This window comes from Botryllus schlosseri, chromosome 5 (genome assembly GCF_051294905.1).
Source record: "Botryllus schlosseri isolate E-star chromosome 5, Bs_hap1, whole genome shotgun sequence".
NCBI classification, from domain to species: domain Eukaryota; kingdom Metazoa; phylum Chordata; class Ascidiacea; order Stolidobranchia; family Styelidae; genus Botryllus; species Botryllus schlosseri.
In genome coordinates, this window is record NC_137240.1 from 14,139,932 (window position 1) to 14,167,340 (window position 27,409).

The following is a 27,409-nucleotide window of genomic DNA, read 5'->3' on the forward strand; positions in this document are numbered from 1 at the left end:
ACATTGTTCCAGTTACACATATTACGTTGTAACTACTTGAGGTACTATTCGTCTAGACAAATTATTCCAGACCAGAAAAACTTTACTCGAGGGTCGAAAATTTCGTTTTTTGCAAATTATTCCGGGGTTTCGCATCGTAGCTCAACGTAACTCCAGGTATAATAGGAGAGATAACTACTGCATGCGCACTTAAAATATCAAGCTGATTTCTCCCTCCTACTAGCGGTGAGGTCGATTGTTACATTTGCCCCTAGTTACATTTGTCCCCGGTCTCCCCTACTGTGTGAATTATTTCTTATGGCGTTTATACTGTGGTTCCACTGCTAATTTATCAATGTTTACTGTGGTTTGATTGCTTATTTCTCTGACTTTTACTGTGGTACCACTGCTTATTTCTTTGTGACTTTTACTATGATTCCACTGCTCATTTCTTAATGACATTTTTACTGTTCCAATGCTTCTTTCTCAGTCATTTTTACTGTGGTTCCACTGCTCATTTCTTAATGACTTTTACCGTGGTTTTATTGCCTTCTGCTGTGGTTCCGTTGGCTATTTCATATTGTGGTATTGCAGTTTCATTACATACTGCAGACTTGGGTCTGAAATTCATTGCGAGTGTACAAATATGGGGTATGGTGACAGGGTTGTCATCAAGTCACTAGGTTTCAAGAAATCAAGTCGAGTCGTTTTCAATTCACCGGCGAGTCAAGTCCGAGCAATCCCTAACGAGTCAAGTCCGATACGAGCAATGGGTCGAGTCCATGTCATGGTGTTTACTTTTCCCTATCGAGTTCAGCTTCAGATCACTTCTATGGAACTCGCGGGGGCGATATCGAAGGCCTCGGATAATTTTTATGTTTATTTTTTCCATTCTAAACATGGTTATTGTAACAGATAAAAGGCAGGTTTGGGCATATTTTTCATTTATCAGTCCTGATATACCATTCTTCAATAAAGTCATACAATGAGTAAATCCCTTTTCAAGAAAATGACTCGAGTCATCAAAAAAATTGTGAGTCGAGTCATGACATGCAATTACTAATAAATAAATAAATAAATAAATAAATACAGTCCATCCTCAAGATTACCGGACCACGACTGACCTATATCGATCTCGCTTCCCATGACATGCCGCGCTATTCTTGTCGCTTTCTTTTTCTCTACTGTCTCCTTTACTTTAATTCAGCGTGCATGCCTCCTCTTTACATCGCCTAGGCCAAGGTGGGCGTCTGATTCCATAGACAAATCCAAGTCGCTTCGACATCTTCCTGTCTATTCATTGTATCGCCTTTTTTGTGGTGTATTGAACTGATAAAATTGCTAATAAACCAATGATGATGATGATGATGATGACTCGATTCATTGCAACCCTGGGCGGTGATACAATAATTTGATACAGCTGAACATGAAATAGATAATTTGGGATTCTGCCACCGCATATTATGACAACATTTTATATGCAATCTTAGATATCATATAGTCGCGCCATGAAAGGATTTAGCCTCTGCTGAGTTTACTGAGATACCAGACGCCAAACGCCGTATAGCTACTCGGCGTCTCAACATGACAGACGCCAAACGCCGTATAGCTACTCGGCATCTCACCATATCAGACGCCAAACGCCGTACAGCTACTCGGCGTCTGAACATGACAGACGCCAAACGCCGTATAGCTACTCGGCGTCTGAACATACCAGACGCCAAACGCCGTATAGCTACTCGGCGTCTGAACATAACAGACGCCAAACGCCGTACAGACATTTGGCCGCCGCTCGGCGTTTGGCGTCTGGCGTTTGGCCTCTGAGCGGGTTTAACCCCTACTCGTGAATCAAGATGGTCACGTGACTTTTGTTGTCCATCGCGGGATTGAACTACGAAAAAGACCATGTTTCTCATGACTTTAACATTGCCTCATTTTGCCAAGTTAAACGTTGAATTTTTGCGGCTGCTGAACATTCTTCTCGTTCTTGCGTAGCCACATGTGATATTCAGCATACGTCGCAATCGAAAACATTTTAGGCTGTACTGAACAACAAGGATTTGTCTATTTTATTATAGAACATTCGTCAATTTTATGCCAAATAAGTTCATCTATTGAAATGTTCTTTACATGTTGTGATCACGTAGTTGTTGATTTGCACGTTTAATAAAAACTTTGTCGTCACTTGCTGTTTACAAATTCCGTTATGTTATAGATCAAGACACTATCTTTCAAGTATTGAGTTGTTCATTTACCAGAGTGGAATTGGTGGCAACGTCACGCGGAACTTTGTTTAATTACGTGATCAGTCTATGTAGAAAAGCCTTTCATGCAGGATTTATTTCAAAAAATGAACCGAGATTCTGTAGGGGCTGGTTTATTTGGGCTGGCTTCCTATGTTGATTGTTGACTCAATCAACAAGTAGGCCTACGACAAATACAATTTACACTATACGCATTGCACTGGCAATGGTGTAGGACAATTCAGATGCTAAGTTATTTTTTTGTTGTTGCATTGCATTCCGGTACCATACGCCATACGTTAGTTTGCATACTGAATCTACTGATCATTGTCATCAATAGACCTCGACGACCCTCTGCATAATAGAGGTAGTGAGAATCCCAGACAATCATATGGAATTTGCAAAAATTATTACTCCCAGAATCCATACGGAGACCATACCATACAATACCAAATATGGGAAGAAAGTCACGCTCTGCAAGTTCAGAATTGAAAACCGGACAACCCAATTTTAAAGCTTGCAGTATTTCAATGGTCATATGACACGAACACCTTTTACCGCACCAGTGAAGTACACATTATCATGGTAACTGCAGCCTCAAGTTGCTTGATTCCTTATCACACCATGAAGTTATATTCAATTATGATCTCAGGACGTCAGCTATAACATTACCAACTCAACTACACTATCTAAATCGCAGAGCAATTTTTCTTGTTCGAGTAGTTGTTTACAAATTAGAATTGGCCAGAGCCAAAGGAGATGACAGGCCCCTATGGAATCTTGGCTCATTTTTTCAAATAAATCCTGCGTGATGAGAGCTTTTCTGCGTAGAATAATCAAGTAATTAAAGAGAAAGTTCTGCGTGACGTTGCCACCAATTCCACTCCGGATGACAGGTCTTCTTGCCCCTCCAAAAATATCACTTTGACATTGTAATGTGATCTTTGTTTGTTTTGTTGCAATGGATGTTATCACTTGTTCCAAATTTCCATTATGGCCATGCCTTCGCCCACAGGGCATGAAAGCACTCTACCTTTCCATTATATCACAATTTTGTGATGTAATAAATTGATGAGAATTCTAATAAAATGATGATCAGGAGCTATGGTGAGGCGACTAATAGGTGATTTCAAAGCCGGGCAGTAAACAAGGAAAAAGGCTATGAAGGACCTCTTTCAAGTTATCATAATGTGAAGATGAGAAATATAAAACACATGTCTGCTAAAATAATATATGCATATCATTCAAAGACTTCATGCACCAGTGCCGTCAATGTCAAACAGCTATACTACTGCTATAGCATAGCTGATAATTTAACCTTGTCCTTCAGGTGTTATCATATCAATTATAATATGTACGCCTGGTACAGACAGTTGCATCCTCCAACTGGTATTGAGAATTGCCTGTATTGTAACTTCACCTCGGATACACAGAAAGAACTCGTAGTGTCAGCTGGATCGCAGCTGACTGTATATCGGCTTCGTAGAGATCTAGAGGTAAGTGTGCGTCCAACATACAAAATGCGATGTTGAAAGTCTGATAACATGCTATATTATGTGTTTTCTTCCAGGTCACAGCGAAAGAATCAAACGGTAAGAATTTCCAACATACCTGATCAATTTTTGGCGCATGTTAGGCTATATTTAATTGATATCTAATAGTAATTTGTTACTGAAAGAAAATTGGTTTTACATTTGTTTTAGGGATACATCTGTTGGTAACAACAACAAAAAATTGAAACCAGAGGTGGTCAAAGTAGTCAAGAAAGCTACTCAAGTGGAAGTAGAAGTAGCGGGGAAAAAATCTAGGAGTAGAAGTACTTCCATAAGCAACCCACAACTACTGGAAATAGTAGAATTATCTGACTTTAAATCTACTCAAGTAAGTAAGTAGTTTTGGAAACAGTCTTAATTCGCTCGCATAGACTGTCAAAAGCCGAGATCTTGATTCGTATTGATGCATCCCAAGAAAACAAAATTTCTGGGCGTTACTTGACTTTTATGAATATTAAATGTTGGTACTCCGTGAAAACAGCCCCGAAATTCCTCAGGGTATCTTTGGTATTGAGGGATTAAAGTAGGCTACTCCTACTTGACAACCTGAAAATATCGAAAAGTAGGTAAGTAGATCACAAAATATTGCGAAGTAGAAGTGGAAGTAGAGAAAATTATATCTACTTGAGTAAGTGCCAGAAGTAGAGGAAAACTACTTGAGTAGGCCTACTCCCAAAAAGTAGAAGTACTTCGTTACTGACCACCTCTGTTGACAACGGTGTTGATAGTTTTGTCGCCATAGCTAAGAACAGTGCAAATACTATGCGGAGTCGGATAGCATGCCATTATATCACAGCTAAAGTACTGAAAGATAAATTGGAGCAAGTCGGATCATGGCAGCTCTACGGAAATGTATGTTCCATGAAAGTGGTCCGATTTGTCGGAGCTATCAAAGACTCCATTGTTCTAAGTTTCAAAGATGCAAAGGTGATATTTTGCTTTTTACCAGTGGGCTACTAAATTAAGGGTGAAAATTCTGTACAATACGTTTGTGATCGCGATGTTATTCTCATTTCAGCTCTCGATCATTGAATTTGACTATTCTACGAGAGAAATAAAAACCTCTTCACTGCATTATTTCGAAGACGATTTATTCAAGGTATTGACATTCTGTGATGGAATTGAATCGAACGTTGCGTTAATCATTGCAAAATATATAGGACGGGGCTACTACCAAAACAACCTCTCCAATAGTGGCGACAGATCCCGAAAACCGATGTGCGTGCATGCTCCTTACTCCTTCAAGCGTGGCTATTCTGCCTTTTAGGACAAGAGAGTCGGCTGGAGGAATTGATAATGACGGGACTTTCGGGTGAGACATTGTCTGCAATAGAGCGTCTCAGCACACTAGAATATATAATTACACTTTCGATTCTCAAAGGGACAATTATTGTATCATCTTCAGCCTAGCTGTTGTAAGGCATGGTCCCAGGATGATGGTATATCATATAGGTTCTGATTCTTTGTATGTTTGGCAGTTATTATATATTTTATGAACTTGGTGATATCAAAGAGTTTTATGGAAACTAATATTGAATGGAAACTTCAACAAATTTAATCAAGACATATTTGGACCAATTATGATACCTAGTGGGCTTGCCCTTTGAGATCGGTGTGTATTATTTTCTGAACATAGCACATTGCAGCACGTATTATTGATCTGCGATTTCAATGATAATATCTGACAGTAGAAATTTACCAAAAATTCTTTTCACGTTTTGATCCTCGTTATCTTATGTTGTGACACTTTTAAGGACTGAGTATCCAGTCGAGAGATTTTATAATTTATGGCTCTAGATTTTCGGGAATATTGTTATGTCTGTTTTTCTTTATAATCTCGCATATACCACAAGCATTTTGATGCTGGGCTGTTTTCTATTTCTGATGCCAGTGTTAAATTGTGCGTCTGATATCTTTAACCCCCCCCCCCCATCGTTTTCACAGGAACAGAAGTCCAGTTCTGGCAAGCTATGAGATTGACTTAAAGGAAGTTGACCAGAGTGTTCAAGTCGTAAAAGACATTCAGTTTCTGCACGGATATTATGAGCCAACGTTGCTCATCCTGTATGAATCGCACAGGACTTGGTCAGGGTAAGTTGCCGGCACTTATATTTTTCTAACTGGAGCAATTCTAAAATTAATTAATTGCATAGATATCGCATTTTTTTCAATCAACAATGACTTTTTAACTATTGTGAAGCCATTGTTAGGCTCAGTCGCTACTTGAGAAGTTATTCCATGCACATTCGTAGCGCTATGCAATATGCTGAGATACTGCTAACCAAATAGGAATAAGACGTTTATATTTTTGTCGTTGATGGTTTTTGATGCATATACACCGACTCATGATACACATATACACGATCTGTCCGTATGCACACCATGAGTGCATGATGGGCATATGCCGCTGGACGTCAAGCGGGATAACCTGTAAGGATACTGGATTTAATGATATAGTCTTTACCGAGCAAGAAGCCTGACACTCCATCATTATGTTACCTTACCGGGGTTTCGAGACTGCTGTAGTGGAAATGAAGTATATAAACTAAAAATTTTTTGTCGATAAAATGTTACCCGAGCTGTTGTGCCCAGCGCTAAGTATAATAAATATATGGAATTAAGTATCTGAGAATACGCACCTGGTACATGATTCCTTCAGTATGCTGCCTAATCGCTGCATACTATCTACGACTACCCACCTCTCTTTCAAAGGCTGACGCTGATTTCTTTCTTTGTTTTAGTCGAATCGCACTGCGCCAGGATACCTGTCACATCATCGCGATATCGTTGAATGTTAGCGAAAAACTCCATCCCGTCATCTGGTCGCTAGGGTCGTTGCCTTTTGATTGCAAATACGCCCTTGCCGTCCCAAAGCCGATTGGTAACTGATTTTTTCTTACGACATGCTTTTCGGTGGTACTTTAAAAAATACTGTTTGATTGCAGGCGGTGTGTTACTGTTTGCGTCGTCTTCACTGATATATTTGAATCAAAGCGTGCCGCCCTATGCAATTTCCATGAACTGCCATACCAAGACTTCGACGTCCTTTCCCTTGAGTAAGTTTCTAGTATTAATCAGCGGATGCAAAGATCTGACAGTTCCTTCGAAGCCTGGTATAGTTGTTTTGAGCGGGGTGGTCAATTTGAATTTGTTGGGGCGATGGTCTGGGTTGGATCTCGGTGGGATTTAGTTGCTTAACACGCTGGTCTGTCGAATTGTGTCGTATGTTTGAAATAGATCTGTGATGACTTTGTACTTTGTGATCGCCCGAAGACTGTCTGTAATGAAGTACTCCTACTTTTACGGATTACTGTGGTAGGTTTTGCCTGCTTGCACTACTAACTCAAGTTGTTATAGCTACTTACATTTCAGACTTTGGATTTTGTAAAGTAGAAAGTAGTTTTGGGCTATGTTTGCATCACTTTTATGAACGAAATTGCCGTAGCAACAGCGATGAATAGCCCCTGTATCGCAGTAACTGAACTTTTCGTTAGTAAAAAAATGGTTGTGCGCGATTTTCCATGCTCTTAAACGGTCAAAGTGGAAGATACACGTATTCCGTTCCTTTTTGTAGAGTATCAGCAGGGACTCGCAATCACGTTAGACCTGAGCAATGCCGTCTTTCTGTCGTCCGAATGCTTGTTGATGTCGTTGCGAAACGGGGATTTGTGAGTTACTGGGAGTTTTTGTGCGTAAATGGATCGTTGTAATTCGGGATTACGTTTTCCAGATATGTAGTTACTTTAATAGCGGATAGCATGCGAGCCGTGCGTAATTTTCGATTGGAAAAAGCGGCCTCCAGCGTGTTGACCACTTGCGTGAGTACAAATTTTCACGCTTGTGTATCTATTCGTCACTTTTGCTGTAGCTGTATAGTAGGGGTGTTCAAAGATGACTTTTTTCTCTCAAATCGTACTGGCTACTTGATAAAATTGTTAGGTTACCTAATTCAAGCCTACACACCACAGTTGGTTCAATTCCATCGAGTATCCGCAATGCTACAGGAGAAGAAAGTTTCTATTTATTACATAAAAATAAATAGAAATAAATTTCTGTTCACCCCATGAAAGTGTTAGGTTGTCTACAGAGACGATGTTCACCAAATTTGGTTCAATTGCAACCAGTGAAAGCGGAGTTATGCCGTCGAATAATTTGGATTATCACTAAAATAGTATTTACGGTGGCTAACTCTAGGTGTGCCCACCATAAAAACTATTTTATTCAAATCCAAATTATTCCGACGGCAATAACTCCGCTTCCACTGGTTGGAATTGAACCAAATTTGGTAAACATCGTTTCTATAGACAACCTTACACTTTCAAGGGGTGAGCAGAAATTTATTTCATCTATTTTTATGTAATAAATAGAAACTTTCTTCTCCTGTAGCAATGTGGCTACTCGCTGGAATTGAACCAAATTTGGTGTGTAGGCTTAAATTAGGCAACCTAACAACTTTATCAAGTACTACTTAGTCAGTCAGTACAATTTGAGATAAGTTATTTTCGAATACCCCTACTGTATAGTCTTTCGGTTAATGTAACTCGCTCCTGTATTTCTGCTGTTTCTGCTTTGCATTTAATTTGCATCATTCGACCTATAGCGACAATCATCGTATGTAGAATGATAGTAAATGACTAAATCTTCCCGTCTCTTATCTCTAGATCACTGTTCTCGACGGTAGATTTCTTTTCCTCGGTTCGCGATTAGGCAATTCTTTACTGTTAAAGTACACGGAGACTGCGCGGATGGAAATGGCTAAAGAAGACGTGGTATGTTGTGAGGCGAATTCCAATCAATTTTTCTTCTACGTCTTACTGACGCGAATATTTCTAGGGTCTGAGCGAACCGGCGGCCAAGCGTAAGAGGTTGAACACGGCGGCAGAGTGGTCGGGTAGGTTTCTATGTTGAATTCTTCGCCGCTAATTCTTGAATAGCGCATTGGCACTTGATCTTTTCAGCTTGCCGATCAGTAAATTTTCAAAACAAATTTCGTGGACTGGTGAACTTTGTAAATTCAAAAAACTGCCCATAATGTAGACACCTCAACAGTATGCTACTCAAAACTTTAATTTGATTAGAGATTTGCGGTTGTCGTTTTTCAATTGAACCTGTTATGCATGGTTGCTATGAAGATACTGCAGGCAAGGTCCTGTTAAAAGATCAGCTTGATTTCGACTGTCGGGTTTATCTTGTAATTAATGCTACTTGATGTTTGCTGGTGTCCATTGTACTGGTGAATGTAGATAAATTCTGCTGTCATAATTTTGTTTTCAAGTCTTCTTAGCTTTCCTATATTGCTGGTCTTGAGCGATTTGTAGACTGCTTTTAAACAGTTTGGTACAACACAAAAAAATTCGCATCTTTCATACATTACTGGTACTGGTGTTGAACGAGTTGCGGGGTGTTTTTAAAGTTTAGTACACTGACCGCATTGTGATGTAGGATAAGTCGCGATGGGACCTTCCTTTTTGCTTTAGAGGATAAAATTGAAATATATTAGGTGGGTCAGTTGGCACAGACCGGGAGTTGAGACCAACTAGAATAGTGTACGATGATGGTTGAACCTCAACAGTAATATCACTGCAGTGGGTCATTGAGTACAATTCACGTTGTAACATTTCCGGCATTTTTGTGCCGATATTTAAACCCTCCTTCACTTTGATGTGCTCGTAGCTGCCGACATGGACGACTTGGAAGTGTACGGACGCGACATAAACGGGCCGGCTTCGTCAGGCCAGCTGCTCTCGTATACCTTCGAAGTCAGTGACAGCATCACAAACATCAGCCCGTGTGGGTATTCGGAATTGGGAGAACCGGCCTTGCTATCCGAGGAGGTATGTGTGTAGTCTACGTCCACTCCTACTTGATAATTTCTGAACAAAACTACTTGCTGTCTATGTTTCGGGTTTTGAAAAGTATACCGTAGTTTTTGGGTCTCAGTTTACATTCATTTAATGTGTGGAATCATCATCGTGTGTGGTGATATCTCTAATCCCGTCTTCCCCGGTTTCAGTTCACAAATCAGCGTGAAGCCAACTTGGAACTGGTCGTGCTTTCGGGGAAGGGCAAAAACGGGTCGTTGTCGGTGATGCAGCGTACGTTGAAGCCGCAAGTGGTTACCACATTCCAACTGCCGGGGTGCACGGATATGTGGACCGTGAAGGGCCCTCATCCGTCGGACGAGAAGGTTAGCTCGATCGCGTCTTGTTATTACGTCTGGAGATGAATCGGCGACGATCTGCGTGGTGTGCTTCTTTGCAATGTAGTCGCTGCGCATATTTATCCTTGTGGTTTGTATTTATCTTCATGTTTTTTTTTTACAGGACAGTGAAAAGGGTGCGGAATATCACGGGTTTTTGATTTTAACACGAGAAGACTCGACTCTGGTAAGTGTTGTATTGGCCTTATTGTGAAATGGAAGAATGTACGATTAGGGCTGGGGGTGAAATCAAATACCTGAGTGATTCGATTTCCAAATCGAATATTAGGGTTGAGAATTCCAGTATCGCTCAATTTGACAACATAACATTATGTGTGTGGGTGATGTGGAAAGTTAAAAAAATGTTGTCATTATATGGCCACTAAGGAAATAATGCTGGTTTTACAATGCATTGAAGATAATTTAGTAATTTATCAAACGCTGTGCGTTGACCGCAACTTCAGAGAAATGCCGTTTCTGCTCATGTTTGTAGCTTTGTGCTCTGTTTTAGATGCTGTGATACGAAGTAATTGTGTATACAGGACATCCAAGTTACCGCCACCAAAATGTTGTCACAGGCCGTAGTTTGCCACCCCCCTGAATTAGCACATATTGGCAGAAAATATCGGAATTTGCTCCAGATTCTGATATCTCAATTCTCAATCCAAACATGCCAGTACTATTTGTCAAAAAATTGCAGTAAAATTACAAGCCAGTAGCAAAGTAGTCCCACTCCTGCTGCCGCTTTTACTTTTACAGTTTTATAGGCTTAACTATTTACTTTGTACTTTGTTTTTTACTTTGTATTTTGTCAAGTAGAAAGTAGTTTTGGGGCATGTTTGCATGACTTTATGAGTGAAATTATCGTACCAGCTGAGCTGTGCAAAATAGCCCCGGAAACTGATTGCGTAATTTTAAGATTATCTTTTTCTACTTCCGTTGAAGATTATCTCTTCATTTGTAATTGTGATGCACATCCGGCATGGCCGCACAGACCATTGTTCTTCCCAGATCTTGGAAACCGCCAAAGAAATCATGGAGGTCGAGGAGAGCGGTTTTTGCACGTCGCAAACCACGGTGCACTGCGGCAACATTTGTCTTTACGAGAAGAACAAGCTGTTGTGTCGCTACATTGTTCAAGTCTGCGTCAACGGCGTCTGGCTGATGGAAGGGCTGAAACAGATACAGCATATCCCGCTAGAACTCGGTATGAACTGGTTTGTACTCAAGTCGATATTAATTAATCGTTTTATAGTCGAGCATGTAAGCAACTAATCCCACACTTACGAAAAAGCACAGAATAGTTAGATTTTGAATTATCTATTACGCTCGCTGGAAAAAAATTGTCAAATGGAAAATTAACTGGCGACTTTTCATTAATAATGATGCCCCTCAGAGATGTGCGATTTTATGTGGGATGTTGAATTTGTATTATGCAACTTCTTGATAAAATTTCAGTCGTGACCGGTGGTCGGATACAGACTTTGATTTGGACTTGATACAAAATCACGCTGAACGATATGCTCATATTGTTAATTTATTCACGGAAAGCTTTTTGACTGTCTCTCGTCAGTAGCGAACCTCGGTAATATGGCGAATCAAATTCGAAATGTTGTCAATAGTTTTTCGGTCTGGTGTGGTGTATTATTGACAAAACAAAAGTCTAGTAGACATTGTGGTACAGTAGTACACATCAAATATAAATGAGTACATATTTGGTTATAAAGTAACCGAAAAAAACAACACAAAACGCCTGTGAAATAGTCAAAAATTCATGCACAAATTGAATTCTGGATTTTAATCTCATTACCGGAACAGGATATGCATTCAAAACACTATGTCCGCTCATCTCTGGCGAATGCAAACAACACACTTTGTCACTTCTGTGTAAATCTGCCTACCTCATGCCCAGTCCTTCCAATTATCAGGGTCTCCTATCATCAAGTGTTCCATTTGCGACCCGTATGCGATGTTGCTAACCGGCGACGGTCAGGTCGTGCTTCTCACTTTGAAATGGGACGAAGATACAGACGCGGGCCGCCTCTATTGCTCCAATCCGTCCGTGCAACAGGTGAGGCTGCTGGTTTTTGTAACGATTAAAATCGCGTGGTCCTCATGACAGCACAGCGTAATGCGTATATGCCGTAAGTGAAAAGGGGAACACTATTCCGCCACTTGACTTGAGCGAATAAAAGTTGTCGCCTGTAACGTTCAACTATAATCCAAGAATGAGTGCATTTCTTTTCCCTAATGAGAATTAACAGCCGTCTTTTGAGTACGCGACAAATCAATTTCATGTGATCATTGCGTTCGATAGCTATGTGTCTGGGAGCTGCATTTGAAATCGGCAATGGTGTTGAGTAATGACTAGACCACGAACAGTATGATTATAGATGTACATATATTTTGACAGAACCCGCAAGTCGACTGCTTGTACCTTTATCGCGATGTGAGCGGCATGTTCGTTACCGATGCCGATTGCGGAAGCGTACAGGCCAAGAAAAGCACGCAAGTCGCAGCTCCAAAAACAGACAAGAACGAACCACCGACGAGCACTAAGGATTCCTCCATGACGTAATGAAGCTTTTCTGACTTCTAGGTGTTGTGAATGCATTTCACTAATGGACTATGCTAGCGCGGTGCACACTGCATCATTTAACATTTCGTTATAGGCCACACTGAAGGGGTCAATGTAGTCAGAGTTTCACTCAAGTAGGGATAGTAATGTTGTGAATTTTTACTCCATTACAAGTAGAGGTAGCGATTTTGAAGACATGCCCAATCTACTTGAAACGGACGTTGAAAATGAAGATCTGAAGAGTACTCGCGTAAGTCCGGTAATAAAGGGAATGTAGATCGAGTCTCGCAGACTTTTAGAGGTAAATCAGAGATGCATACTTTTGAAATCCTTTCAGCTAACACCAAATGACTAACGACACTATAACTAGCTGTGATTTTGGAAAATGTATTCAGTCACCGCGATACATGGGCTATTTCGCCCAGTTGCAATGATGATTTCACTCGTGAAAGCGATGCGTTGGTGGCTATCGCTTGTATCAAAGTCCATCGATCCAAATCTAACTATGTCAGAAACTGAAATAAAAATCTAAAGGCATAGCAGTTTTGCCACCCTAATCGCCCCTCTGGTATATTTTGCCTCAGCTGTCTCGCAAAATCTCCCTCCAAGTTGTGAAATGTGCGTATTTTGAGAACCACGTTTCTAGTCTTATAGCTGCACATGTAAATCCGGCTAGGTAGCGTAATGGTGGAGCGACCGGGTCAGGCCAAAGACCTTATCAGTAGAACTGGTATCTGTGCACTGTGCAGGCTTTCCAGCATGGCGCTCCTCATTTCCAGGGTAGCATGGAGAGGTGGTGCAAGGCTTAGAAAGGGTTGCATTTAAAACAAGCGGTTGTTTAAAACACTTAGTTTTGAACATTGTTTTAAACAAATGCCATTTAGAAAAAAACAAATTTGTGTTTTTTTTTCCAAAAGTTATATAATTATATCGTAACCTGTCTTGATATTTTCGAAAATCATATAGCATGAACCCTCGGACGATTTGCACACGAAATAGTCGACGCATACAATATGGTAGGAATGGAGCCCTCGACATCGTCACCGCTTCAGCAATTAGGCCTATAACATGCTGGCTATATATCACTTGAACCGATTGGATGTTTTGATGATGATGGCCCTCTACTTCATAAAAATTCTGCATGATGAGGTAGACCGATAACTATAGGACGAATAGATACTTCGGTCGGTGTAAACATGATCGTCGCCGACGTCCATTGTTTCATAATAGTAAAATTAAAAGCGATATTGTCACGCCATTCAGTCTTTACAAGACGGCCAACATTTAACGAACACAAATGAACGGGTCTGGCTGTGTTTCTCTGTTGTATGAATATTGAATATACTGGATATTGTTTCGCTGCAACCAGTACATGCTATGCGGACCGGACGGAGAGAGCGTGCTCTCTGGAGTTTATACCAAGAAGTGTCGTCGATTTTGGATCCAAGGGCGCGGGGATGCGACTTAAATCAGTTACGGAGGCGAAAGATAAGAGACCTCGCGTTTCAGCTATTCTAGGATTTGTATCCTTTGTGATCGACTTCTCGCGAATTTGTCAAGCAATGGCCTATGATATGAAAACAGGTGTCTTTCATGGAGACAGCTCAGTTTGGGCACCCTGCATTACAGCAAATCTTTTGGAGTGACGTACTTGAGGATGCACCGGACATTTCTATGTCAGCCAAGACCTTACTATCATGCTCACCGCGTATGGCCTCGTGTGAACGACTATGGTCAGCAGCAGCTGCCACCGTTACCAAGTCAAGATATAGGCCAAGTTGCGGAAGTCTAGAAATGATTCCGAAGATTAAAAGTCACCATTTGCTTGGAAAGTCTGACTGTCAGAAATCGAAAGACTTATTAAGGAAGTTTAATAGAATACTTGCGGTCGTGCGGAGGAAGAATAATCTGAGAAGGTTATCGACGAAATAAGCGAAGCCGAGGAAGTAGCCAGCGAAACTGACGACGATGATACATACCCTGAGACTCTTTTGAATCGTTTAAATCAGTGGTTCCCAAACTTTTTCGGTGTGAGGGCCAAATTTAGGATTTCAGAGTACGGTCGGGGCCGCACGAATACTATGGTTATTAAACGGACCCAAACAGTCATCATAGCTATTTCAGAGTAGTTTTATTGCCCTGGCGTGATTTCAAAACTGTACACTGTTTACCGCTACTTATCTGCTACATTGGGTGTCCGTTGAGTGAATCAGTTTTTCGCGCCTAAACGCGAGAAGCGCGAGAAATTTCTTTAGTTTCAAGACTTAATCGGTCAATATGATCGGTAATTGAATGTATTGCTATCAATTTTCATCCTGTCTCTGTTAACGTAATCTGATTTACTGGTAGAGCTGAGTGAGGTGTGTTTGAAAAGGTATAGGCCCCCTCAATAGTAATTAAACATCTCCGGGGGTATACCCGTTGGCAGGAACGTAACAGCATTTCGTCAGGACCCCGGGCTCCCGTAGGGTGATAAACTGACCCCGCATCACGTTGTTCGCTTTTGCCACGAAATTGAAGTTGTACTGTTTAGTGAGACAGCGCGACGCGCGAATATTGCGATAATTCATGATAAAATCGGTGAATAAGATTGGGAGTTGCATGGTTGTCCTCTTTGCCCACGTAATCAGACTTACCGGTAGAGCTGAATGATAGGTATCTTTGATACTGCAAACCTCGTAAAATTAAACATCTTCGGGCGGACGGACCCCTAGGTATGACTTCTTTACATGATGTTATTTTGTGACCTCCTGTCTGCTATATCAAAAAATGTACAATTGTCCAAACCTACTAAACTGATAGATCACACGATTTCAGATTTGTATTTCTTCACTGGCATATAATTTTCTTTCCTGCGGGATGGTATTTGTCTTGTGAGGTTTAGATTGCCAAGACAAGAACATTCGGCGTAAGTCATTTAGGCGCCTATATGGACAATTAAACCTATCTTTATTTTGTATATATAACGAAGTTTTTGATATTTCGAAGTTTTTGGTCAGAATAAAAGCAGTCCTTTACGGCCAAGGCTTTCTCGCTGCCGATCGTTCTGACACACTTCTTGGAGTGAAATGTTACATGGCCGAAAACTTTATCTGTCTTGGGGCGTTGTGGTGCGGTCAAGGCCAACGCTTATATGCCAATTTCTATTAATCTTGCGTATATTTTCTTGGGGAAGAGTACCCAATAAACAAGATATGTTGCGAATTGAAATCGCGCGGAACGCTAAAAATTTTTGAAAAAGTTGCATAAATTTTTTAAAAATACTCCATAATTTATGCTAATTCACGAAATAGTTTTGGGCCCCCTTCGAGCTCGGCCCCCTCAATTGGGGGGTTTGGGGTGCGGCAGTTACGGCCCTAACTATAGGACTACCAATTATGCTGCTTTTAGCCGGCTAAGCAGTGTGCATCTCGGCGTATTCAACCGTGAGTCACGTGTTGCACATCTAGTTATCATAGGGTTACCATACGTTCTCTTTTAAGATGATTTGTCCAATTTTTTGATTTTTTTAAAAGTGTCCTCGGAGGACGCCCAAATGTCTTCTTTTTTGTGATTTTGTCTTCTATTTTGAGGATTTTGGTTACATATAGGGCCAAATTCGACTGATATACATTAAGTCAGCATTGTAGGAACGCTACCGGCGGCTATTTTGGGAGCTGGACCGGGAAGTTAACCTTTTTTTCAGTCAACCACCTGTTAATGTGAAAGAAAAACTGTATTTTCCGGAAGTTGAGTCTCTTTTTCTTATTTAGTCAAGCGACCACGAAGTGGGAAAAATTTACCATTTTTTCAGGATTTTCATCCGGTTTTGAAAGTTATCAATACCTATTTATATATATAGCTACTGCTCATCCAACTGGAAAGGTAGGGCACATTGCATTGAAACAGCAGTAACGTAACGTCAGCAGTCTATACTCACAACTTTCCTGCAATTCTATAATTAAAAACTACAGAGGCCAAGCCAAGCAAGAGTATATTATAAATATAAATTTTATTTTTTGTCATAAATCGATTTCTTAATATATTTTGGGGGCCGCAAGAAGGCTATCTGGGGGCCGCATGCGGCCCTCGGGGCCGCACTTGGGAATCACTGGTTTAAATGGTATATTCAGTCGACTTGAAGGGCGAGACGATTTCATAACTCCGTCCAAGATGTAGGATGACTTATTTATGGACAATATTGACGATGATGTCGTAAAAGTAAAGCAGTTGTTGCTTTATGCTGCTCAGTGTGCCGTGGAAGCCACTCAGTGATTATTTTTCAATAAAATATTCGTTGAATACAAGAATTTTCTTCGAGCATTCCATGTCGTGCAGTCGCAGTAATCACTGTATCGTCATTTTAGAAGGTATTAGTCATCATTAGGATATCATGGGTAGAAAAAAACAAAAAAAACAATAAAAAACATGTTTTAAACAAGGGCCATGTTTTAAACATGTGTGTTTTAAATTGATTTTTGTTTTAAACACAACCCTACTTACAAGGCTATATCTGCCCCTTTCTTCTCCATCGGCATATGCACTCATGGTATGCACATGCTCAGATCGTGTGCACATATATCATGAGTCGGTGTATATGCTACAAAAACAACAATGACTAAAATATATCACGTCCTATTCCTATCCTAAATGCCTGCAATTTTTCGCGACTGTTAGCTCTGATTTAGGGTGGACGAGGAAGACGAATTGCTGTACGGCATGACAGGGACAAGTATGGAATCGGACCGTCACAGCAGCACAGCCGGGGAAGCCGAAGACGACCCCAATACAGACGATTCTGAGGCCCCGAGAAAGGATGCCACGTTTTGGGCAATATTTTTACGCTCCAACAGGAATGTTGAGGTATAATAGAGTGTTGATCCTCTTGTGCAGATCTGTGGCTGTGCTTCCTTGGTGCTGTATTGCCTATAAGACACACGGGCGAGCGTCCTAGATTAGCCACACTGTCAGTCAAAGTGGTATGTATCAGAACTTTTCACTCAATTACAAGTAGAAAGAGCAATATCTGATACGTGGCAAAACTACCGTAATTTTCCATGTATAATCCGCAAAATTTTCACGATTTTTGCCCTAAAATAGGGGGGTGCGTATTATACATGGGTACAACAAGCCTTGAAAAAAATCTCCCTCGATAAAAAACTTAAAATCACACCTATCTTCATGTTTGTTTCCAATCGCGCATCACTTTCAGCCATCGTGCGTAGTAATTAGTGGGAAGCGTGTTGCCAATTAAATAGAGTCGTGAGCAAAAGCAAGAGTCGTGTGCAAAAGCACGCGATCTCCTGCTGAGTTGGGTTGCCGTTTGTACGCGAGCGAAATTAGGCCCCTAATAACAGTTGCGCGCGGCAATTCTTGCCGATTCATCTCGTCAACGAGAGGGCCGAACAATCGTATATGCAATTTATACATACACAAGAGGCCATGTGCGCAAGATATAATCGCTTGCGTAATCAGTCGCATCTCCAGAAGACCTGTTGCGCATGACATAACTGTTAGCCTAGGCGCAATCGCATCTGTAATAGGCATCGTGCGCAAGATGTCGGTTCGTTGGCCTAAACTAACTCGCCGCTGGCCTCGCAGGCTTTGGCTGCTATCTACTGTCGTTTAGAGACAATACCGTTAATTGTATAATGATTAGCAATCGCATCTGTAAAAGGTCTCCTGGTGCTCAAGATGTCGTGTCGCTGGCCTGAACTATCGCGCCGCCCGCCTCGCAGGCTTTGGCCGCTATCTACTATCGTTTAAAGACAATCCCGCTAATTGTATAATGATTAGCGATTGTTGTGTAATGATTGTTCAAGAGTGACATCGCAAAACAGAATGACATCATATACGAAATCGGAACTATTCCTGTACTGAAACGCAGGGTGCGTACTATACATGGGTACAGGCATTTTCCCATAATTTACATACTATTTTAGGGGTGCGTATTATACATGGGGGCGTACTATACTTGGAAAATTACGGTACTTGAGGTGGAAGTTGAAAATAATGATCTGAAAAGCTATCGAGTAGTTTCCTAAAGCAGATTTGGTTGAGGCATCGTGTAATTTTAGTAGGCGAGTATTTTCGTACTAAACAAAATGGCCGATGCTACAACATACAACAAATTAGTGCCATTCTCGAAAATATATTCGAATACTGTATTACAGGAGCTATTTCGCCCAATCGTAGTGACGATTTCACTCGTAGACGTGATAGAAATGTCCCGAAACTGCTTTCTATTCTACAAAATCGAAATGTATAGTCTGAAAACATGACCAGGGGAATATGTAGTGCAAGAAGATTTGCTTTTTCGAACCGGTGCGAACTGGCTGAATGCGGCCGCTGGTTCTAACTTGTCATAAGCATTTCACTGTTTTTTTCTTCTAGATTTATAGCATGCCAGGCCTTTCTCTTGTCTACGCGATAAAGAGCTTTTCGTTGGGGCACAGACTTTTGGTTGACAGTTCGGCGACGCTAGCCTATTCGGGTTAGTGAATGAGTTCTTCGCGTCAACTAGACTCTAACAAATCGTATCGTGTTTGGTTTCAGGTGGAGAAAGCGATAAGCAGTCTGACGGTAGATACGGCAATAGCCCTCCTGTCTGGGAGGTGATGATGACGGGGATGGGGTATGGGGCATCGCGACCACATCTACTGGTAGGCTGGATGGCCGTGCAGCAGTGTTTGGGTTACCAGTGAATCGGACACTTGGTTTTGAAGGCGCCTAATCCTAACCTTACCCTTAACCCGAATACATTAATACATACATCCAAAATGCGGAGTATTGAATTCACCAATCGCTGCATATTTTAATTCACGCTCATATTCAGTGAAATATTGATTTTTGCCTTCATTAATACGATATGGATGCATCGCTTTCTTAACAATACTTCATGCCCTTTTGTGTGCCGATAATTCTTGATGAGAGGCACCCAAAATGTTCGAGCAATGTTAAATGTATTATTGCAATCGATATTGTGATGAAAGCAATCTTCAAGTTCTGTATCACGATCCAGCTATTTATAATAATATATTCATCTTGTAGAAACATAAATATTTCAATATCAATATATTATTCCATTGTATATAGGAGTTTTGTACCTCCATGATTCACTTCAAATAATGATATTATTTATAAATATTTTCTAACGGCAAATTCACCCAAGAGCCTGTTAACTGGTGTTTTGTCTTGTGATTCAAATTTGCTTTATGTGTTTGCGAGCAACGATTTGTGTGTCGTGCGATTAAGTATGACTCGTCGGCAATAGCCAGCCGAGAAGAAATTTAGGGGTAGAAAAATTAGATGTTTAAAAAATTTTCTAAAATTGACCGAGGTGGCATCTATTTGTTAGGGTCAAGTACATGCAGAGGTGCCGATAAAGTATCGGATAAGCTTCGGCCAATTTCGTTCATCGCCCCATGGGTACACTACTTCACTGACCGAATTTGTATCAGGAGCAAGGCTCTTTGTAATTTGTATCCACTTTTTATTCGCGTGTTAATTTTATAACGCATAACACCGCGCTTGAGGGAATCGTAATTCGGGAAAATTGATAATGGACGTTTTCCAGTCCCGAATTTTCAATTCGTGTCTAAATCCTGTGTTTTTTATATCCCGACGACGCAGGCTCGCGTGGGTGAGGAACTACTCGTGTATGAAGCCTTCCCGTATTATTCCGCATTGGAACGCAGCCGGTACAAGAGGACGTCGTTGCAAATACGCTTCAGAAAGGTAACAATCGGAATCCGTGCAAGTTCTAGTCGGAGCTTGTCAATATCGAGCCCGAATTGTATCAAAATTCGAGTCGAGTATCTGAGCTTCATTAATTTTGGCGTCGCGCAGAGTAATAAATAATTTCGCAGTTAAAATTTGTACCTGTCACTCAATCAGAAAGAAAATACTGCCAAGTTACACTTACCAAGTTGTAAATCGAATAGTTTCATGTCAGTAAACAATATCCGCCATAACTGTGACTAAATTTTTACAGTGTGACTACACAGAAAGATCGTTTCTGTGAATGCGCAGTAGGGCTCTTCAAAAATGACTTTTTTTCTTAAATCGCACTGGCTACTTGATAAAACTGTCAGGTTACCTAATTTAAGCCTACACGCCAAATTTGGTTCAATTCCAACCAGTAGCTGCATTGCTACAGAAGAAGAAAGTTTTTATTTATCATATAAAAATAAATAACAAAAAATTTGAAAATTTTCTGTTCACCCCATCAAAGTGTTAAGTTGTGTATAGAAACGATGTTCACCAAATTTGGTTCAATTCCAATCAGTGGAAGCGGAGTTATTGCCGTCGAAAAATTTGGATTATGAATAAAATAGTATTTACGGTGACCAATTCTTTAATTATTTATTATAGTGGTGCCCACCGTAAATACTATTTAATTCAAATCCAAATTTTTCGACGGCAATCACTCCGCTTCGACTGGTTGGAATTGAACCAAATTTGGTGTGTAGGCTTAAATTAGGTAACCTAACAATTTTATCAAGTAGCCAGTGCGATTTGAAAAAACAAAGTCATTTTTGAAGAGCCCTAATGCACAGGCTTCTGCTACTTCATCACGATAACGAGATGCTTGGGAGTACAGAACCTCGTGATGCAAATGCAAATGTTGTTATACGTTCCGATAATGCAATAAAGTCGATCGACGCCTCTGGTCTTGCATGGTGGGCAGAAAGGGTCGAAATGATTTCATGTCTATAAAATTGTTCTTTGTAAGTGTAGTTTTAGCACTCGAAAAATCGGACCAAAAATCAATCCAATTGACTCTGATTCAAGTCCACGAATCTAATATTACCACCCGGATTTTGGCGGCAGGTCGACCACGGCAAGCTGATGCTCCGCATCCCGAAAACCTACAGCGAGCAGGACGAGAAAACCACCCGTCGAGAAGACGGGGTATCGCGACTGCGCGCTTTCACCGACATCGGGGGCTACGCCGGGGTGTTTGTGTGCGGGCCGTACCCTCACTGGCTGTTTATGACGCTGCGCGGGGCTCTACGGTGTCACCCGATGACGGTCGACGGCCGGGTGACCTGTTTCGTGCCGTTCCACAACGTCAACTGTCCGCGGGGATTTTTGTATTTCAACGGTCAGGTGGGTGGTTAGTGGTTAGCTTTATGGTGGAGGTTGTTGATTGTGTTTTTGTATACGTTCGGCGATGTCGAGGATATTCAATTTGTTGGTGTGTAGTTCTCTCTCTCTCTCTCTCTTTCTCCTGCTTACCTGACTTTATTCCACAACAACTTTGACCACCTCTGCGGCTGGGAAATGATGCAAACGCACCATTCTTGAACTCGAAGGGGTGCGTCCACTCCGGCCACGTCCTGTTACAAATCTGTAACGAGCGTGATATCTAGCTGTCTAATTGGAGCGAAATGCTGTTAATCTAATCTGTGAAATGTTTCTATGCTCTGATTTTAATTCTGGTTTTCGTGTAAATGCTGCAGCAGTACTGTATAGTGCGAAAGGAGCCAAGCTCGCTGTGCAGACATTTGCTATTCTCATGGTTATAATAGTGAACTATGATTTGATCGTAATGGAATTTGATGCAATATTCAAGTTTTTTGCGAATTCGGTAATGAGAAATCTAATTTAGAAAAAAACAGGGTAGCTATATAATTGTAATTTCAATCTCATTTGGAAGTACCTGTATAACTATAATTCTAATTCTTATCTAATTTGAAAAACTGAAAATTTTCTAGTTGTCAAAATCTGTGTGATATTCTCAATTCTCTACTAGTTGCTGACGATCACCCCTGACGAGTGTCAGCCTGAAATATTCTGGTTTACTGTATATTGAAGTTCTGTGCCGCCAAGAGTCTTCAAATATGATTCCGACTGTTCCCGCAGGGCGAATTGCGCATCTGCTTCCTGCCCTCGCACCTGCAGTACGACTGCGACTGGCCGCTGCGTAAAATACCGCTGCGCAGCACACCGCACTTTGTCAAGTACTGCGTGGAGCACAAGATCTACGCGCTGATCAGCAGCGTCGAGCAGAAGTGCAAGGAGATCCCGGTCATGGGACAGGATGGCGAGAAGGAGCTTGAGGAGTTGGAGGACGTGGACGGGTTTGTTTACCCCACGGTCGATCAGTTCCGTTTGGAGCTCTTGTCGCCCGTGGACTGGCAGTTTGTGCCGAACACCAGGTCAGTATATATTGATTCCCTGTTTGCGATGGTTGCCAGGGAAACAGGCAGTTGACGGCCTCATCCCAACCCGCCCTAATCCGAATACATTGATAGAATTCTCCGATTGCCATACATCACAATTCACACTTGTATTCAGTGAAACATTAATTTTCAAATATATTGATGTTATTTTGATACCTTGCTTTCGTAAGTTGTTGCATTCCTAATGCTAAATTCACCAAGTACCAAAATCAATATGCTGAATTGACCAAGTTCCTTGTACCGTATCACGATTAGCACTCATATCCGGTGAAACATTCATGTTTGAATTAATACAATGTTGATGCCTCAATCTAACTGTTATCATGTCATGATATACGACACTTTAATCAGTCAGATATTTGATTTAGCCTGCCCTAAATGATGCTTGCGGTAAATTTCCTTAAAATTTACTGGACGCCACCGAATTATCGGTAGTCCGGGCGAAATATAGGCTGCTGTTATTTGATATCCTCCGATTTGAGCTCCGTACATCGTCGGTCGCAGGTTTGAATTCGAGCAGTATGAGCACGTGACGTGCATGTGCATCGCGCCTCTGGGGAATCTCGCGTTTCAGACCACGCAGAGAAAGTATCTGGTGATCGGCACCGCCAACGTCTTCGGCGAGGAAATGCCGTCGCGAGGCAGGGTAGGTGTTCCGCTTCTCGGCTTCTGTACCATTTTGTCTCCCGATAATGAAAAAACGTAAATGTGAAAGTACGAGCACATGTCAGGTAGTATTTTTACAACAAAAAGTACAGTTTCAAGGCTTTATTTCTATCATCGAAGCCTCCAAACTACGGCTAGCTGTATTTTAGCATAAAAATAACATGTACAAGGCAACGAATATTCATAAAACAGCTATTTGGGCCAAGTAGTTTTCGACCCTCACAACGGTCACAAAGCCCTACGAAATAGTCATTGTACAGTAAAAGAAAATTATTTTGGGTGGCATGTAACTGTTGTTGTAACCAAGTCACAAGGTTCTGAGTCACAAGTCAATTTCATTTCGATGGTTTTGACTCGAGTCAATTCAATCCACCACCCAGTCAAGTCCGAGTTTATCTCAGAAAGCAAGCGGTCGAGTCCAAGTCATAGTGTTCACTGTTCAGTATCGAGTCCTGACTCGAGTCATTTAAACCCTGGAAACTGACATCGTTTTTCTTGTGGCCGCAAAATATACATATTTGAACTGTCATAGTCTTCAATAATAATATAGTATTGGTATGATGTCACGATAGTTGATACTTGTATGTATACTCAATTCTAAGCTTAACACTCGAACAGGTAGGCCTATCCGACATTAACGCGTGACACGATATTTCAGATATTGATCTTCGAGATCATAGAAGTTGTACCCGAACCAGGACAGCCCTTGACCAAAAACAAACTCAAGAAAATCTATGCAGAGGAGCAGAAAGGCCCTGTGACTGCCTTGTGTGGGGTGGAAGGGAACTTACTGGCAGCTATTGGACAGAAGGTACTGTTATTAATATTATTAGATTTCATATTGCCCCGAGACGTATGGTTCATGTTTGAGTTTTATTCAGATGTTCGTTTGGAGGCTGGACGATAACAATTCGCTACGTGGCGTCGCATTTGTGGACACTCAAATTTACACGCACTTGGCGTTTAACTTTAAGGAATTCGCCATCATTGCCGACATACAAAAGAGCATCACGCTCCTGCGTTATAAAGTGAGACGTTTTTCTGTTGCTCATTTTTTATATTTTGCGACCTTGAGATTGGAGCCCGGACCGGTATCCGGTTTTTGAGCTGATACCAATGTAAACAATAACTAGCACTCAGCAAAAATACCCACCGTAAAGCGGGGATACTTTAGACGGGGGGGGGGGGCAAGTTAGGACAGTTAGCAGTAAAACATTTGAATGGTTATTGATGGAAGAGTGTTGCTGCTGGAGGTCTAATTCTTTTTCAAGAGGCAAAACCACCACGAGTAGTCTCAATAAAAGGTGGGTTAATTTCACTACCATATGAGCTCGACCCATCATTAGTAAATTCATTGCGGGGGGTCGATTTAATCAAAATTAATGGTCACCAAACTTCTTACAACCAAACATTGATCAATATAAGTAAATGTCGTGTCCAAAGTTACCCCTCATTTCATCAGAACAGAAAATGTGATTTTTAGAGCTCTGGAAAATGGTTACTTTACCTGTGTCAAAGTGTATCGTCAACTATAGTCGTTGCGACTTGCCTGAATGATGAATGAGAAGGCCAAAATATGAAAATTATAGACCTTTTATTGGCCTTTCATGGGCTCCTTAAAACTAGTACTTGGATCTCCAACTACCATGCCGTGTCTTCATGAAAATTACAATTTCGTTGATCCTGACTCAATGTTGTCTTTTTGTAGGACATCTACAAGACACTGTCGGTGGTCAGTAGAGACGTGAGGCCGCTGGAGGTGTACACGGCGCAGTTGATGGTGGACGGGGCATCGCTTGGGTTTCTGGCGTCGGACCGAGAGAAGAATCTCATTCTCTTTGTTTACAATTCTTCCGGTATGTAATGATGGCCAATGGTCAAGACAGACATTTCATTGTAACCCCAAAGAATAGTAAATTTACCACATTATTGGTATCTCGTCTATCAGTCCTGATACTTGGAAAATAAGGTCAGGAACTATTAAGACTGAGAAAAATGATTATATTACGAATTCGAGCCATTCTATATCGCTCGAGCAGAGTTGAAAAAGTGGGTTGAACCTGATTAAACTGAAAACTGAACAGTGAACATAATGACTTAGACGCGGACCCACGTCAAAACGCTATGGCTCGGACTCTACCCTTCTACGAGTTGACTTTGACTTGACTCTGCGGTGAATTAAAAATGGCTCGACTTGACTCGAGTCAAAACTATAAAAGTGAGATTGACTTGTGACTTGGTTACGACCCCGGTCTTGAAACATAATCACTTGGGTATGCAGTGCAAATAAGCAAAACGTTTGCTTGAAGTAAGAGTAAAGGTACTCGGGAATTTATTTACTGTTTTCCTGTATATTATTTTTGTATCTGTGTCTGATTTGATGCCATGACGGGGATAATTTCTGATTGTGGCGATAATTTTTTTTCTTATTTCAAGCCATCGAAAGTCACGGCGGCACCAGGTTACTGCGGCGGGCAGACTTTCACGTCGGGGCTCACATCAATTCCATGTGGAGAGTGTGCACCGTGTCCACCGACTCTGCCAGCGGCTCTGTGATGGAGCCCTATGGCCGCTGCCAAGTTACCATGTTCGGTGAGGCATCAAAATATTCGTATCCCGCCTGAATTAGATTCCTTACTCCATATATGTTAAATAATATAGTTTTAAATAATATACTTCAAGATGCATAAATACGTATATAGTTTTGAGTATCCGATTGAATAATAACACTCGCTGATGCCCGTCAGTAGTAATTGTCAGCAACTAATAGAGAATTGCAATGAACATAGTTTGACAAAAATTGTATTGCCAAATATGGTGTCACCAGCATAAAAATGCTAAACTGTGTGTAATCTATAAATACTATGTCGAGCCGAAGCCGTATGTTGGCCTCGGTGATTCGGAATTGCATGCCGGTGGTATTATATATTTTGAATTACCACTGTAAAATGTAGACATAAAATTTACAATTCTCTACTAGTCGTTGACGATTACTCCTGATTCTTGTCAGCCGAAGACATTCGGGTTTGTTCCAACATGAATGCAATATTAAATTATATATTCATCTTCCGTACTTCCGAGCCTCTCTCCAAATACTGTCGTACGTTTTGCGCAGCTACGCTGGATGGCGCGATCGGCGAAGTTTTGCCTCTGTCGGAAAAAGTATATCGAAGACTGCTCATGTTGCAGAATTCTCTGACGGCGGGCGTGCCGCACGTGGCCGGGTTGAACCCAAAGGCTTTCAGGTTTGTCACGTGATATGGATTGACGACTGCCGTTCTAGTGGCACTTTTGGCATCACAATTTTAATCGCTATACAGCTAACAAAATCTTGTCTTCTACTATTTTATTACGTCCGTACAATCGTACGTGGCACGGTATTATTACAAGCCTCGGTCTTCTCTCGCAGAACCGTCAGGCACGAAAGAGCGTCGTTGCAAAATCCGTCGCGAAACGTACTCGACGGCGACTTGCTCTGGAGATTCATGAGCTTGAGCTTTCATGAGCGCCAAGAATTCGCGAGGAAGATTGGCACCACGTCGGACCAGGTACGGCCACCTTACGGTTGAACATCTTCAACGTCTTCTGACCGATGGCTTATTTTTTTAAAGATTTTGAACGATTTCATGGATATCCAGAGAGCTACTTGCGTTATGTGAAGACTTTGTTTCTTTCATTCAATTCTATTTTCTAAAAAGACGTCATGGCCAACTAAAACATTGTTTGGTTTGTGTTTCCGCCATAGGCAAATGCACGTCAGTTGTACTAGTCAACGACAAATCAGTTGAGTAAGGTAGGGTGCCATTGTTCTTATATGCCAGACAGACAGTTATAGGCATACGCTTTTGGCCGCTACTTATCTATAGACAAATATGTATTTATATCGAAGTTTTCGGTCAGCACAAGGGCAGTTCCTTCCGGCCAAGGTCTTCTCGCTGCTGATCGTTATGGCACACTTCTTGGAGTCGCATGTCGCGTGACCTGTAACTTCAAATGTCCTGGTGCGGTAATGGCCGACGCCGAAG

At 41.3% G+C, this 27,409-nt stretch overlaps 1 protein-coding gene across 2 annotated transcripts; it reads left to right on the forward strand.

The window, feature by feature from the left end:
- Window positions 1-1,872: 1,872 nt before the first annotated feature.
- LOC145439128 (cleavage and polyadenylation specificity factor subunit 1-like) lies at window positions 1,873-27,101 on the forward strand. 2 transcript variants are annotated; one of them, XM_080316605.1, is made up of 32 exons: window positions 1,874-3,718; window positions 3,793-3,814; window positions 4,572-4,702; window positions 4,794-4,874; window positions 4,936-5,087; window positions 5,720-5,866; window positions 6,517-6,656; window positions 6,721-6,831; window positions 7,350-7,443; window positions 7,506-7,593; window positions 8,437-8,544; window positions 8,609-8,666; window positions 9,449-9,609; window positions 9,789-9,962; window positions 10,099-10,161; window positions 10,986-11,181; window positions 11,903-12,045; window positions 12,388-12,548; window positions 17,220-17,394; window positions 18,925-19,024; window positions 19,087-19,193; window positions 20,164-20,268; window positions 21,364-21,642; window positions 22,399-22,694; window positions 23,223-23,364; window positions 24,043-24,195; window positions 24,266-24,412; window positions 25,093-25,240; window positions 25,821-25,976; window positions 26,500-26,629; window positions 26,794-26,932; window positions 26,996-27,101. In XM_080316605.1, exons 1-32 carry the CDS (start codon window positions 3,419-3,421, stop codon window positions 27,041-27,043), a joined length of 4,455 nt encoding a protein of 1,484 aa, XP_080172731.1. In that variant the 5' UTR covers window positions 1,874-3,418; the 3' UTR covers window positions 27,044-27,101. The 2 variants fall into 2 exon arrangements, with proteins under 2 accessions (XP_080172732.1, XP_080172731.1); XM_080316606.1 differs by lacking the exon at window positions 3,793-3,814 and having other exon boundaries at window positions 1,873-3,722; window positions 4,554-4,702.
- The last annotated feature ends 308 nt before the right edge of the window (window positions 27,102-27,409 follow it).